Here is a 15160-nt window from a genome sequence, read left to right as displayed (position 1 = left end):
AAAGGCACTTAACCATGGAGCCACATCCCTAGCCCCTTTTATTTTTTTATTTTTATTTTTTTTGGGGTCCAGAGGATTGAACTCAGGAGCACTTACTTGACCACTGAAGCACATCCTCATCCCATTTTATATTTTATTTAGAGAAAAGATCTCAATGAATTGTTTGGCACCTTGCTTTTTGTTGAGGCTGGCTTTGAACTTGGGATCCTCCTGCCTCAGTCTCCTGAGCTACTGGTATTACCGGTATATGCCACTGCTTCCGGCTTCCATTTGTTTTTTATTTTGAGACAAGCAGTAACATATTTAAAAGAAAATTTTGGTACCTAGGCATTGACCAACCACAGTAGGATTTCACTGTAGGAGACTGTCACCTGGAGATTTTAGTTTCAATTAAGATAGGGACTAGATGAGAATTGGATTTGATTCTCTTGGGAAGATGTAAAAGTGTCTTGTATGTGGGAAGGAGGGCTAACAGATGTTAACCAGAGGAGGAACAGGAAAAGAAACTATCATCTGTTCACCAGTCAACTTTCTTTATAGAAACACAGTCACCCTTGATTTAATTGTGGTTGTATGAGTTTCAGATTGAAAATGATGAGCATCACCAACATTTCTGGATCATAAGTACTTAACTTTCAAAATCCCCTGAGAACTTTTCCCTTTAAAGCTTGACCCCAAAGAAAGCACAGACATTAATAGATGTTTACTGGAAAATTCTTAAGTAACAAGATAGAATGAATCTAGGATTTGGAATCCCTAAATAATTTGAATATTCTTTTATTTATGAACATTTGCTTTCTACTTTACATGAACTAAATTTCTATTGCATCCATTCACTAAGATATTGTGGATTAACTGTGTACAGTCAATTATTGGGGTTGTTTTTCAGTATAGGAACATGGATATAAAGTCTAAATATTTTAAAAATATTATTCTATGTGCATGGAGTGGTGGTGAAAAGATGCCCATTATGTAAAGATAAGCATAGCATCAGTGTGGGAAATAAATTTAATGATGGTGAGCAAATGCAGATGCTGTACTTTAGAGACTATTTATTAGGTCCAGGTAAGAGATTAATATTTCTTTGATTATTTTTGTGGAGGAATACCAGGGGTTGAGCTCAGGGACACTTGGCCACTGAGCCACATTCCCATCCCTATTTTGTATTTTTATTTAGAGACAGTGTCCTGCTTTCATTGAGGCTGGCTTTGAACTCTTGATCCTTCTGCCTCATCCTCCTGAGCTCCTGGGATTATAGTCATGTGCCACCATGCCCCACTGTTTCTTTGATTTTGAAAGAACATGTAAAAATGGAAAAGATTAGCGGTTTTTAGTAAATCTAGGAGATAAAATCTAGAGGAGTTGGCAGTAGTTGAAATAATAGGTTTGATAATAAAGGTAATATCAAGAATGCAGATGTGTCTCATTATTATATAAGTACTTCTTTGGTTATCCTATTCAGAGAAAGGGAACACTGGGAGAGGACAGGCTTGAGATTTGGACATTTTAATGCTAAAGCGTCTTTGGGAAATGTCTGTACAAATCCTTTGCCCATTTTCAAATCAGATTATTTGTATTGTTGCCCTGAGTTGGTTTGGTTTCTTATATATCTTGTATATTAACATCCTATGATACATAAAAATATCTTCTCTCATTTGCGGGTCACCTTTTCCCCACTTCTGACCCTTTGCTTCGTTGTTCAGAGCTTTGTATCTTGAAGCAATCCCACTCATCTAGTTTGGCTGTTGCTGTCTGTGCTTGTAGCTCAGCTCCATAAAGCCTTTGCAAACAACGTCAAAAAGGTTTTCACTATTGTTTTCTTCTAATATTTTAATGTTTTTAAAAGTTCATATTTAGCCTTTAAACCATATTGAGTTTGTTTTTTATATGGTATGAAATAATGGTTCAATTTCATTCTTTCGAATGTGTATATTCAGTTTCCCTAAAACTTTATGGGAAGAGACTGATCTTTTCCCATTGTATGTTCTTGGCACCATTGTTGAAAAACCAATTGTTATAAATACTTGGGTGTGGGGACAAGTACATGGAGTACTGCATACATGGCATATGATAAGAGCATCTGAGTGGTAAACCACTCCCTCATGCTAGGCATGTGAGCAGCAAAGTGCTTACCCCGCAGCACATCACTGGATGAGAGGCTGCATGTTGCAGTCCCAGCACTTGCTCCATGGCCCACCCTCAGCGACATTGCGGTGCTAAGCAACTCAATAAGACCCTGTCTCTAAATAAAATACAAAATAGGGCTGGGGATGTGGTTCAGTGGTTGAGTTCCCCTAAATTCAATCCCTGGTAACTCCCCCACCCCAAATCACCAGATTGGAAAAAAGAATCACATTTGCAAACAAAAGATATAAATATGTAAAACCTGTATTAGCAAGTAAAGAATACTTTATGAAAAATTATGAACAGTGATATAAAAATTTTGTTTTTTAAAAAGCATATGTAGGGGCTGGGGATGTGGCTCAAGTGGTAGCGCTCGCCTGCCATGAGTGCGGCCCGGGTTGGATCCTCAGCACCACATACACGCAAAGATGTTGTGTCTGCTGATAACTAAAAAATAAATATTAAAAAATTCTCTCTCTCTCTCTCTCTCTCTCCCTCTCTCACTCTCTCTTTAAAAAAAAAAAAGCATATGTGGGGCTGGGGATGTGGCTCAAGTGGAAGCGCGCTTGCCTGGCATGCGTGCGGCCCGGGTTCGATTCTTAGCACCACGTACAAAGATGTTGTGTCCGCTGAGAACTAAAAAATAAATATCAGAAAAAAATTCTCTCTCTCTCTCTCTCTCTAAAAAAAAAAAAAAAGCATATGTAAAAGTAGTACAAATACATACATAAGTAAAAGTGGAATAAATAAATATGAAAAATTATCTATTTACCAGGGATTTATGAGATCATTGCCTTTTATTATGTTTGCACTCTTCTAAATTTTCAAATTTTCTACAATTAATCTGTAGTGCTTTTGTTTTCAGAAGAAAGAAAAAGAGTTATAAATTAATAGTTGAAAGTAGGTAATGGGTATCAGAAGTCATTTGTTGATTAGTCTACAATGCCCAATAGATTGACCTTATCCTACAGGGAAATTTTAGGTGGCATTGAGGGACTTTCAGCATTAAAATCACAATCAGGGTTGAAGATGGAGAGAAATAAATAACAGTTACTCCAAATGGCATGTGTAAAAACAAAATAAAACAAAAAATATAAATGTGGGAGGAGCAATTATATTTGATATCTTTGTTCTTGAACCTTAAAAGTTCTTCATGAAAATTTAAATCTTCTAGAATTCATGTATCTTCTTGTTGGAATTGGGTGAGTGTAAAATGCTTTATTCATTGTCACTTTATTTCTTTTAAAGTTATATCATTTCAGCCTCAGTGGTTTCTAGTGAACTATTAAAATATTAAATTAAAAACTATTCCAAATAATTTACCTATCACATGGAACAGAGAACAGCTCTGAACTCAAATACTAAATAAATATTTTAATCAAATTCTTCTGAATCCTGATAAAAACACAGCTATATATTTGTGTAATGAAAATTTGAATTGTGATTGCATTTCTGAATCTGTATGTTTAAACACTATTTTATGTTGTTTATTTAATAGCAATGAAGAACCACTGTCTCACAAATGATGGGTAGAAAAGAACTTTGGAAAATCCGGAATTCCAGATGCAAACCTTAAAGCCAGGTTGGAGTTAAAATTGAGACTTAAAATCTAAGATTTTTAAAATTTTGGTTGACAGTGTTCTTGTTCATGATAATAGTAAGTTATACACTGAAACACTGATTATTTTATTTTTGTCTTTAAAAAATGAATTTCACTCTGAATTTAGCTTTAGAAACCTCACAGAATCAAGATTTTCTAGAAACTGGTGATGACAAGGATTTTTTGTATAAAAGAGAGGGGTCTTTATTTTCCTCCTCATATGGTTCTTGTTTCTAGATATCCTAGAAATATGCAGAAAGGAAGAATTCTCCACATCTGCAGCAAACATAATCATTGTATTCTTTGTAAATATAAAATAAGGATAATCTAATACTTCTGAAGATTCAAGAGAAGCACATTTTCTCCATGATCACTGCAAACATTCCTGGCTCCTCTGTTGGTACATTTTACTAATAAAAATCTCAAATGAAATTTCTTGTTGTACTCCCACTGACTATGAAGAACTGGTTTCCACAGAATAGGTCCTCTTCCTAAGGATGGAAAGGGGGCAGGTACTTTTCTGTATGAAATATCTCACTTTTGTATGTTTTTACTATTCTGAGACTATTATTCTCAGAACTGGGTTTTCAGCTATCTTTTTGTGCATTTTTGAGTTACAAGGAGGGTGCTTTAAGATATTAGTTTTATGCAATCACAAACTCAAGGAATGAAGTGTAGCTACATTTATACAGAGCTTGTGACTAAGCCATAGAAGTGAAAATATTTTTCAGTATTATACACATTAGTTGGATCTGTACTATGAACCTGGAAGTTGTGAATCCAAGCATTGTAAATACTCTTTTAAATAGTTATAAACTTAGACTTGCTATTTTTCATAGGTTGCTCCTATTTTAGATCATCAAGACAGAGATTGGGCATATAAAACACATATTTCTAGAATCATGCATAATTTTTCATTAAGAAAATGTACTTCTGTAATCTCAGCTACTCTGGAGGCTGAGGCAGGAGGTTTGAGAATTACAAGTTCAAGTACAGCATGGGAAAATTAGTGAGAATCTGTCTCAAAATATTTTTTTAAAAAAGTATATGTGTTGTTGGGGGAGGTTACAGGTATATCTCAGTGATTAAACATCCTGGGCTCAATCCCCAGTATAAAAAGCAAAACAACAACAATTAAAAAATCCTTGGTATTGTTGACTTAGACCCCCCACCTCCCCACCCCAGGTTTTCTGTGGGATCTTTTCTTCTCATATATTTCCCTCATTTATTTAACTTATGGATACGTTTCAGCTTTTGTGTTTTTTTTTCTTTTTTTCTGACTTTCCTATCTTTATGTTCATTATTGTCCTTTGGTTTAATCATTCTGGTTTAATCTTTTCTCCATTTTTGATTTGGTATTTAAATAAAAGTTATAATTTTGACATTTAGATTGAAAAAGATAGATGTTGTTTCTACTAGGGTGTCTTCTGTAATGCTTCATTCTAATTTGAATGTGATAGTTTCATCACAATGTTAAAAAAAAAGAGGGAATAAAAAATTCTCACAATTGCTTTAGTACTTTGTTCCTTTGAAATATTAAGACATTCTTAGTAAAGGGCTGAATACTGTCTACACTGATCTTTAATGATACTCATAGAAGGATCCAAAGTCTACAAATAAATTGGCTAGAGTTTTTATTTTTTGTTTTTCTTAAAATAGCACTTATTTTAGTATTGCAAGGTTAACATCAGAGTTACAAGTCTGTGTGCCTGACCTAAGAATGACAGTGCTCTAACTTAAAACCGCTAAATAGATATTTGTTAACCAAATGAGTAAGTAATTGTGTTCACCTATGAAGGTATTTGGAGAAAACTACTAAAAATTGTGTTAGGAATATGGCAAGTTTTGAAGAATTTATAAGGTTAATTTATATGGTTTAATTAACCCTCTGGGATGATTTTTGGGGAACATATAATCAAGTAACATAAAGTTAACAGACTGAAAAGCATGAAAATAGAAAACTTAGTGTCTATTGTTTGGCTTATTCATATCTTGGAGAAAAGAATGAAATATCCTTATTACCAAAGGAGAACCCTTGTTTTATTGATTAGGAAAAACATGAAAGAGTTCCTGGAAAGAGAGATAACATTCACACTTTGAACCAGAGTCTTGTTTTCATAGATTTTAACATAAAAAGTGAATTGTCTTTTTTATTCTCTCTTTTTTGGGGAGGGGTACCAGGAATGAAGTAAGGGGCACTCACTAAGCCACACCCCAAACCCTTTTTTGTATTTTATTTAGAGACAGGATCTCACTGAGTTGCTTACTGCCTCACTGTTGCCAAGCCTGGTTGAGATTACAGGCATGTGCCACTGTGCCCAGCAACTGTTTTTTTTAGTCTTAATTCCGTAAAACATTTCCTCGTTAATACATTCAATTGTAAGGTATTTGTGAATACAAGTTTTCAGACCAAATCCCTTAGTGTTTATAGCTTTTTCCACAATTGTTTCAGTAACTATGTGTATTTAAAACACCTTATTTCAAAAGTTATTTATAAAGTACATAAGAGCTTTCCATATGGTCTTAAAAGAAGCATTGAAACTTTATATTTCATTATATTCATTTTCATGAGCAAATTACAATGGAAACAAAGTATTCCATTTGCACTCCATATCATTTTGTATAAGGCTTGATTAATGTTTTTAACCTCTCTCATTGCAGTGATTAGCCTGAGTAGATATGATGGAGACAAATGAGACACAGGTGACTGAGTTTGTTCTCACAGGACTTACAGACCGTCCAGGGCTGCAGGTGCCCCTGTTCCTGGTGTTCCTTGTGATCTACCTCATCACCATGGTGGGCAACCTTGGCCTGATTGCTCTCATCTGGAAGGACCCCCACCTTCACACTCCTATGTACTTATTCCTCAGTAGTTTAGCCATGGCTGATGCGTGTACTTCATCCTCTGTGACCCCCAAGATGCTTATCAACATTTTATCTAAGAATCATAAGATATCCCTGGTTGAGTGCTTCGTCCAGTATTATTTTTTTTGTAACAGTGCAACCACAGAAATTTTTCTCCTGTCAGTGATGGCCTATGATCGCTATGTAGCCATATGCAATCCCTTGCTTTACCCAGTGGTGATGTCGAACAGACTCTGCACTTGGCTGATAAGTATGTCATATGTAATTGGTTTTCTGCACCCCATAATTCACGTAGGATTATTACATAGATTGACTTTCTGTAGGTCCAATGTAATAGACCATTTCTACTGTGAAATCTTGCCACTGTTTACAATTTCTTGCACTGACCCATCTATTAATGCATTAGTGATTTTTATATTCGCCACTTCCATACAAGAGTTTTCCCTTCTGAGTATCATAGTCTCTTATGCCCGAGTCCTCTTTGCCATTCTGAAAAAGAAGTCTGAGAGGGGCAGAAGCAAAGCCTTCTCTACCTGTGGGGCCCATCTGCTCTCTGTGTCTTTGTTCTATGGCACTCTCTTCTTCATGTATGTGCGCCCTGGGTCAGGTCCAGATAAATATCAAAATAAAATGTATTCACTGTTCTACACCATTATAATTCCCCTGCTAAATCCTTTCATTTATAGCCTGAGAAACAAGGAAGTTTTAGGTGCATTGAGGAAGGTGATGAAGAAATAAATATTGCTCAGGAAACTTTTCTTATTCTTTCTGTTTTACAATAAAAAAATAAATTGCAATGTATTGTGCTTTTTATTGAACATTGTATGAACTTAATACATCTTGCTCAATGAATGAATAAATTCTTTAGCTAGGTATGCTTGTCTCAGTTATAAATTATTATGACCACCAACGGCTAATAATGAGCACTTTAAGAGAAGATTCCAAATTGTTGGTTGTTTTAAATCCAAACTCAAAGATAAAACTGAAATCATTACATTATGAAGTCTAAGATAAATGTAATCTTTTGTTTCCAGATACATACATTTTATACTCTTTGAACTTAACATTCTTTTAAGACTCAGCCTGTGTAAATTCTCAGCTTAAAATACATTTCTAACTTTCTAAATATTTGTTGAGCAATGTATTTTTCAAATTCTTCCTTTTGTAGTTGTCTATCAATACAGAAACAATCTATAAATTAAAATAATATTGTTAAATATGGAAACATATTTTCCTGAGAAATTTTAAGTGACTAATTCTATGTAGTTTAAAAGTAATACTTAAAAGCAATTTTCATTTTATTGTGATGGTTAAATATATAAATGTATTAATATATTTAAAATGATTTAATGATTCTGTATCATATTTATAAAGATTTCTGAGTCTTTCAAAACTTATATTTTTGGATTTATTGATGAACTTGCTTAGCACTCTATTCCTGAGTACAGTTTTCTGTGGAATTAATTACCTAAAATAGCAATTATGTTCAATCACCTGTCAGTTAAATAAATGAAACTGATATTTTTCCCCTAGAAAAGCTGTGTGTTTTATGTGTTGCCTTCTTGATGGTGCGTACTCTTGCATCTCCTATTATATTGTGGCCTTGTCAACATGTACAATTATAAAAAATACTTCATATTCTTTTCATCCCTAGCATTTTTTTAAACCTTATCTGAAGAAATAGCAATCTGTTGATTCCTTTAACCAAAACCCAAGGTGGGGCAACCTGATTCAGGCATAGTTTCTTTAGAGTCTAGTGTTCTCAGAACACAGATCTCACCGTGTCTCTTCTGTGCCTTGAACTATGTGGGCTCCAATCCTAGCAGGCCATTCCTTTTACTTGCAGAATCTCTATAGAAGTTTCTGTCTGCTTTTCTCACTAGTGAAGCCCAGTGCAAAACTTTCTAATTTTTTTTCTAGCGTGGTATACAGGCAGATTAGGCTTGGATATATGATTACTACATGTAATATAGAAATATGCATCTATATTGCATGTAGCAATGTCAATATGACAATATATAGACTTTTTGACCTTTATATCTTCATATTTCAATAATAATTTCTACTGATTTTTTGACTTCACAGAATGTATTTGGGAGTTTTCCCTTCCTTTCACTTTTATGGAATAACTTCAGACAGACTGGTCTTAGTTCTTTAAAGGTCTGGTAGAACTTAGCTGAGCATCTATCTGGTCCTAGGATTTTCTCTGTTGGAAGCCTTTTAATTGGTATTTCAATGAAAAGTCCTTTACTTGCTATTGGTTTATTTAAGTTTTCTATATCTTCCTGGTTAAATTTGAGCAGGTCACATGTGTCTAGAAATTTGTCAATATCTTCTAAATTTTCCAGTTTATTGGAGTATCAATTTTCAAAATCATTTCTGATGGTCCTCTAGATTTCAGAAGGGTCTGTGGTAATATCACCTTTTTCATCTTTAATTTTATTGATTTGGACGTTCTCTTTTTTTGGTTATTTTGGCCAAAGGTTTATCAGTTTTACTTATCTTTTCAAAGAATGAACTCTTCATTGCGTTGTGTATATACATGCCCTGGAGTGCAGATGTGCTTGTGTGGCTGCAGTTAGAGACTTTGCAATAGCTTTACAGGAGGCAAGCAATTATGGGATTTTTCTCCTCTGGGATCCAGAAGCTGAATGGTCTAGGTAAAATATTCTTTGTGTTTATTTCGGTCTCTTTGGTTCAGAAACGCTTTGCGAAATATTTTTTTTTTTTTTTAATTGGATGCTGGTAACTTTCTTCATGAGTTCCCAATCCTGCCTTTGTTTGCAGCTGTGTAGGCTGCATGGGGACAGCTTTCAGCACCTGGGAGTGTTTTCCACACTTGCCACTGTCTTCCACACTGCAGAGAGCTTTCTCTAATGTGTCTGTGGAAGGCTGTGAGACTGAGGGTGAGGCTCAGGCTTGGGAAGCAAGGTTTAGCGATTCCAGGGATTGGGCAGTTGAAAGAAGATGTGAATCATTATGGGAATATTGGTCATCTTTTATTTGCATGTGGCAATAGATCTTAGCCAGCCTGTGAGACATTTCCATAGCCTTTTTTAAATGCAGGCCAAACAAAGAAGGCACACTGTCAACAGGTTACCAAAGTGGACACATGCTTACAAGCAAATGTTTATGACCTTGAGTATATATGTATCTGACTTTGACTACTGGTTAACCATAACATAGGTGATTCATGGCCTCAGTCACACACTAAGACCAAAACATAGCCTGTAGGAAGCCTTGGCAAGGGAGCCTAACTATAGCCATTTGGGGCCTGTCCCAACAAAGGCCTTGTGCATTGCACCCTTGGAGGGCTTTCCATGCTGCCCCCATGGAAGGCTTTGAATTTGTTTCCACTGTGGTGTTTTCCCTACTGATTCTGTGTTCATTAACATCAGCCTTCCTCTAAAAACCAAAGATTTTCCTAAGTCAGGTTTTCTTTTTTTTTTTTTTTCTTTTATTTTTGGAGAAGCGCTATCAGGGATTGAACTCAGGGACACTTGGCCACTGAGCTACATCCCCAACCATATTTTGTATTTTATTTAGAGACAAGGTATCATTGAGTTGCTTAGCGCCTCATGTTTTTAATGTTGATTTTGAACTTGTGATCCTCCTGCCTCAGCCTCCCATACTGCTGAGATTACAGGTGTGTGCTGCGGTGCTCCACAACTTTTCTTTATTTTAAAATCCTTTATTTGCTGGCCAAGCATCTGTTTTTTCTCTCTGCTGCCACTGCTGGGGACTGGAGCTGTGTGTCTTTAAGGTATTATTTCTTATGCTGAAGTTACTGACTTCCTGTAACTCTATGATTTTTTAAAAACCAGTTTAGTATTAAGTTTCAGTGAGGTTGTTAGTTACTCACCTCCCTGAGAGGCAGTCTTCCTGCTTCGTAAGTCTGGTGCTAAAGAATTGCTAGGACATGCTTCCATTCTCCACTCAACATCTTCTCCTTCCCCATCTACTAATTTATTGCATGAGCTGGAGATCGAGAAGTATTACCTACTTTATGCCTTCTTCAATCATAATCGTATGAGGCAGGGCTTTTATCCTCGTATCTCCAAAATGGAACACAGGTAGTTCCTTAGTCAATGGGGAAAATATCTTTGCATGTATTCAACAATGGGAATGTAATTTCCAGTTTTAACAAATTTCTTTTTTTTTATTTTCTTGGGTGTGAAAAAACTAGTACTTCACTTTTTATCAAAACAGTGAGAAGCAGATCTGAAGTTTTTTTTTTTTTTTTGTCTTCTTAATTATATCTTTCATTGAGTTTGGGGGGACTGCCTTTTCTGGTCTATGCATGCGTAGCAGACTTTAAAATTGTCACTCTGTTAGAAGCAGAATTTGATACTGCAGTAGTAGGAGGAAATGTTCACTTCTAAGATTCTGGAGAGATTATGAGCAGAAGACAGGAGATGACAGTAATTGGGAGAAACAGACACATGGATTTTCAAATTTTGCCTTGAAGAAGATGGGGATTTTGAAATGGGAGAGGCAAATATGATTATTGTGAGGCAGTGTTTTTTCAGTTATTAATGTTACCAATTAGTACAAATTTTTCAGGTTATGTAACACGAATTTATCATATTGCAGTTCTGGAGTGCAGAATTCTAATATGGGTTTCTCTGGGATTGTATTAGTGGTGGCAGGCTGCAGTCATTTCTGTAGAGAAGAATTTGCTTTCTTCCTTTTCTAGATTGGCTGAGCATGCACTTTTGACTCATAAGCACATTTCTCCATTTTCAAAGGCAGCCTCTCTCTGTGCTGGCCTTTTGTCACCACATCTTCCTTTGTGAGTCTTCTGCTACCCTCTTCTACTCAAGGGCTCCTTGAGCTGACTTTGGGCCCACCTTGATAATTGAAGATACTCTGTGTAGTTTAAGGTCAACTTGTTACTAATTTTAGGGGAATCCAGAAAACTAATTCTCTTTTCTAACATGTCACCTCATGTATTCCCAGATTGGGGGGATATAGATGGGTCATAGGTAGACTTAATAAAGAGTGTCATTGTCTAGATACCAAAATACTGGGCTGGAGAGGAATAATTTCTGTCCTTCCCAGAGTAATAATTTCTGCCATGCACCTTCCTTTCCTATCTTGAAATGAGCTTGTTCCCACATGGTACATAGGCAAAAGACCCTTGTGTTTAGCTTTGGGGGCTGCTCTCCATATTCACATTTCATGTTAAATCCTGGAAATTCCTTCAGTGATGGAAAGCTGCCTGGAGACTCAGTTGCTCAAGAAAGGAGGAAATTGCATCTTAGTGGATGAGTTAGAACATGTGGGTGGAGGACATATTAGAGATCCTGAGGGGTGACTACATGAAAAGGAACTGAGAGAGGACAAAGAGCTTTGGAGGGAAGCCAAGTCAGGTAGATCCCCATTAAGTGAGGCCTGTTTGCAAATTCTAACAGGTACTTACTGGCTGGAAAATTGGGTAGCATGCCCAGTTCATAGGAATCAGATAATGCAAGTGGGAAAAAATTAGTTTAAGATATCTTCACTCTGCTCTCAACAGACCACATGTGACTTCTTGTCCTATGTTCTCATATTCTTCTCAAAGAGTTACATGAAATGATTGAAACTAAAATTTCTCTTCTGCCATCAAGAATGTGCTTGTCCATACCAATTATTCCATGATGTTAACAAACTCACTGACTAGTATTAGAGATCCAGGTCATCTGCAGGCTAAGTTATAACCTCATGAAAGAAAGGAGGGGAAGTAGAAGATAAGAAATTGGTTCATTCCTCTTCTTAGACTCTAAATTTTTGGAAGAATCACTTTTCAGTGAGAACAGCCCAAGTCCAGAAGGGGTGAGTCAGGTCATGAGAGGTGATCCTGGACATACTAACGAGACCATACAGGAACATATTTTCAGAAGTTCTAAGTAAGTTTGAATGAGAACCTGAAAATTGTCATACTGCAGCAATCTACAGCATGAGAGACTCTGGAAGATGGGAGAGTAAAATCCCTCAATCTTTGAGGAATGAGTTTATGCAGCATCGACTTCTCCTCAAGTCAGATAGATAAGTCAGAGATAGAGAGAGCTACACATAGACAGTGGGTGTGGGTGTGTGGGAGAGGAGCAAGAGAATAATTGGGATGGGATGAAAGTCTACACTTTCTGATACCCTTACAAATATCAACTAAGCAACCTTCAGTTTAGAACCACCCTTTATTTATACCTACAGAAGGGACACCTTGCTGACTGTGTGGTTGGGATCCCTAGGACAGGCTGTACTGGACTGTGGGTGAAGAAGTCAGTTTCCTACTATGAGAGAGACTTTCATTCAACTTCCTATTTTGCATAGTCAATTTTTAATGAAATATAGGATAGAAAATTAGATTTGGAAAGTAGGTGCTCTTGAAAGTGGGTGGACCCTAGAAAAAGATGACATCTCCTGAGTGGATTCAGGTTACTAAGGAGAAATGAAATGAGGCAAAGAAGAAAGAGGATATGAATTTTCTCTCTTGATTCTCTTGACTATGGAGTTGGTTCCACTGTTGGTATTAGTTTTATATTGGTCAAGATTTATGTTTAAATTTTTTATGAAATTAGTAAGAAGATAAAGAAATAATCCATCTTCTGACTTCAAAATAAAAAATTATTGTTCAAAGAATATGTATTGAATTCTTTTACGAGCTCCTTAATAGGTTAAGAACTAAACTGGAGGACTTAGCTTGTAGAATTTTATATACCTTTACATGTGGTTCTGCTTGCTAGGCTAAGGATCTTTCTCTACAGTATAAGGAGCATATGAATTGAGAAGTATTTTTTTAATTAAGGTGAGATGAAAAGAATTTGGAGATAGGAAACTGATGACCATAGGTGACTGTCCTGTGTTGGCCTTCCCAGGCTCCAATCTGCTGTTAGGATGTGTGTGGATAATTCTGCAGGAGCCTGAGAAGAGTCTTTTGTTCAGGGTATTGTTTGAGAGTGTGGAAAGAGCCACCAACATGTTTTCTCTGTAACTCTTGGGCGTGACTAGCAGCAAAGACAGTCAAAGATGGTGTTCAGCCCTCTCCATTCCCATGTATGGTTAAGGGATCAAATATCTCTGCCTTATCAATGAAGGGTGGTTCCAGGCTGTGTGTGACTTTCTACTGGGTTGAATTACTGAGGTCCTTGAATTTTCACAAAATTTCTCTCATTGACTCTAGATATTTATTTCTTTTACAAAACACCAGACTGTTAACATTTCTGGGGAGAAAAATTTTAATAGAAAAATTCTTATGTTTGTTTTCATTACTTATAAAAAAACAAGAACAAAAACACCAAAAATAATAATAAAAAAAACCCCAAACACTTAATACTATGTAACATTTCCTTCTTACCCGTTAGTGATATCTTTGGATTTGATTTTCAAGTTGCTGCCATGCTAAAGAGCAGGACAATCTATGGCCTTGAAAGCAAAAATAAACTGTGAAAATCGACGGAGAACAAATTTCATTCCTTCACTGAGAGAGGCTCATATAAGATTTCTGTATGTTAAATCTTATTTTTTTTCTTATTTCATGCTCAGTTTATTTTTAATATCTCATGTTAGTATAATACATTTGTTATAATAAGCCATATTCTTTTAGTCAGCTTTTCATTGCTATGGTGAAAATACCTGACAAGAACAATTTGGAAGAGGAAAAATTTATTTTGGCTTAAAGTTTTAGAGGTTCAACCCATGGTTGATCAACTACATAGCTCTGGGTCAGAGGTAAGACAGAATGTCACGGCAGAATGGTGTGAAAGAGGAGAGCTGTTCAGTCCTTGACAGCCAAAAAGCAGAGAAAGCTTGACTATAAAGAGTCACGGATAATATAATATAATCCCCCAGAGCAGGACCCCAATGACCTACTTCCTCCAGCCATGCCCTACCTACCTACCTACCTAGTTATCACCCATTAAACCATTCAAATTGTTAATCTATGTATGTTAAATCTTAGTTAGAGGCAAACTTCGCTACTCATGAACATCTGTTGTGTAAATAACACTGTCTTTTTTATTTTATCACAGATGGTGTGATTTAATATTTTTAAGTATCCCAGTTGTTTCAAGATAGTCAAAGAATTTTCAAAAAAATACAGCACTGGGTCATAGTTTTCCCTGGTGTTCAGAGGACTTGAAAACTCTGATGGCCTTTATTAAAATAACCTTCTTTAGAAGAAACAACTTTCACCAAATTGTCCTTTGGGGTCTTCTGTATGAGAGATATGGAGTCTGACATCTTTAGTCCCTGGAGATATTTGTGTCTTAGAGCACATAACTTTTAGTATATTTTAGAGATTGGTGTCACTCTTGGTTATGTGGTTATGTTCAGTAATGATAGACAACCACATACTTAGTCATTGCTATTTTTTTTTCCAAACATTACTAGGACACATAGCTGGTATGAGATATGTGGTTATTGCATGGAAATAATTGAATTTCAGTTTAGATCATGAATGAGGATGGGAAACATTTTAAATTCACCTGGGATGGGCAAATATGCATGTTTGTGATCTCACCTCAGGCTGTTTTGCTCTGTGAATGAAAGAATCCTTATACTCTTTATATGTTGCAGAGCAGCATGCTGATC

The 15160-nt window shown here is 36.0% G+C and overlaps 1 protein-coding gene across 1 annotated transcript; it reads left to right on the top strand.

The window, feature by feature from the left end:
• The first annotated feature begins 6394 nt into the window (after positions 1-6394).
• LOC143408327 (olfactory receptor 5AC1-like) lies at positions 6395-7327 on the top strand. The gene has a single exon (XM_076867933.2). The coding sequence runs from the start codon at positions 6404-6406 to the stop codon at positions 7325-7327; it is 924 nt and encodes a 307-aa protein (XP_076724048.2). The 5' UTR covers positions 6395-6403.
• Positions 7328-15160: the final 7833 nt, after the last annotated feature.

The sequence above is a fragment of the Callospermophilus lateralis genome, chromosome 10 (assembly GCF_048772815.1).
Source record: "Callospermophilus lateralis isolate mCalLat2 chromosome 10, mCalLat2.hap1, whole genome shotgun sequence".
NCBI lineage: Eukaryota > Metazoa > Chordata > Mammalia > Rodentia > Sciuridae > Callospermophilus > Callospermophilus lateralis.
Note: the sequence above shows the minus strand (reverse complement) of the source record. Positions and strands in the feature narration are given on the sequence as shown.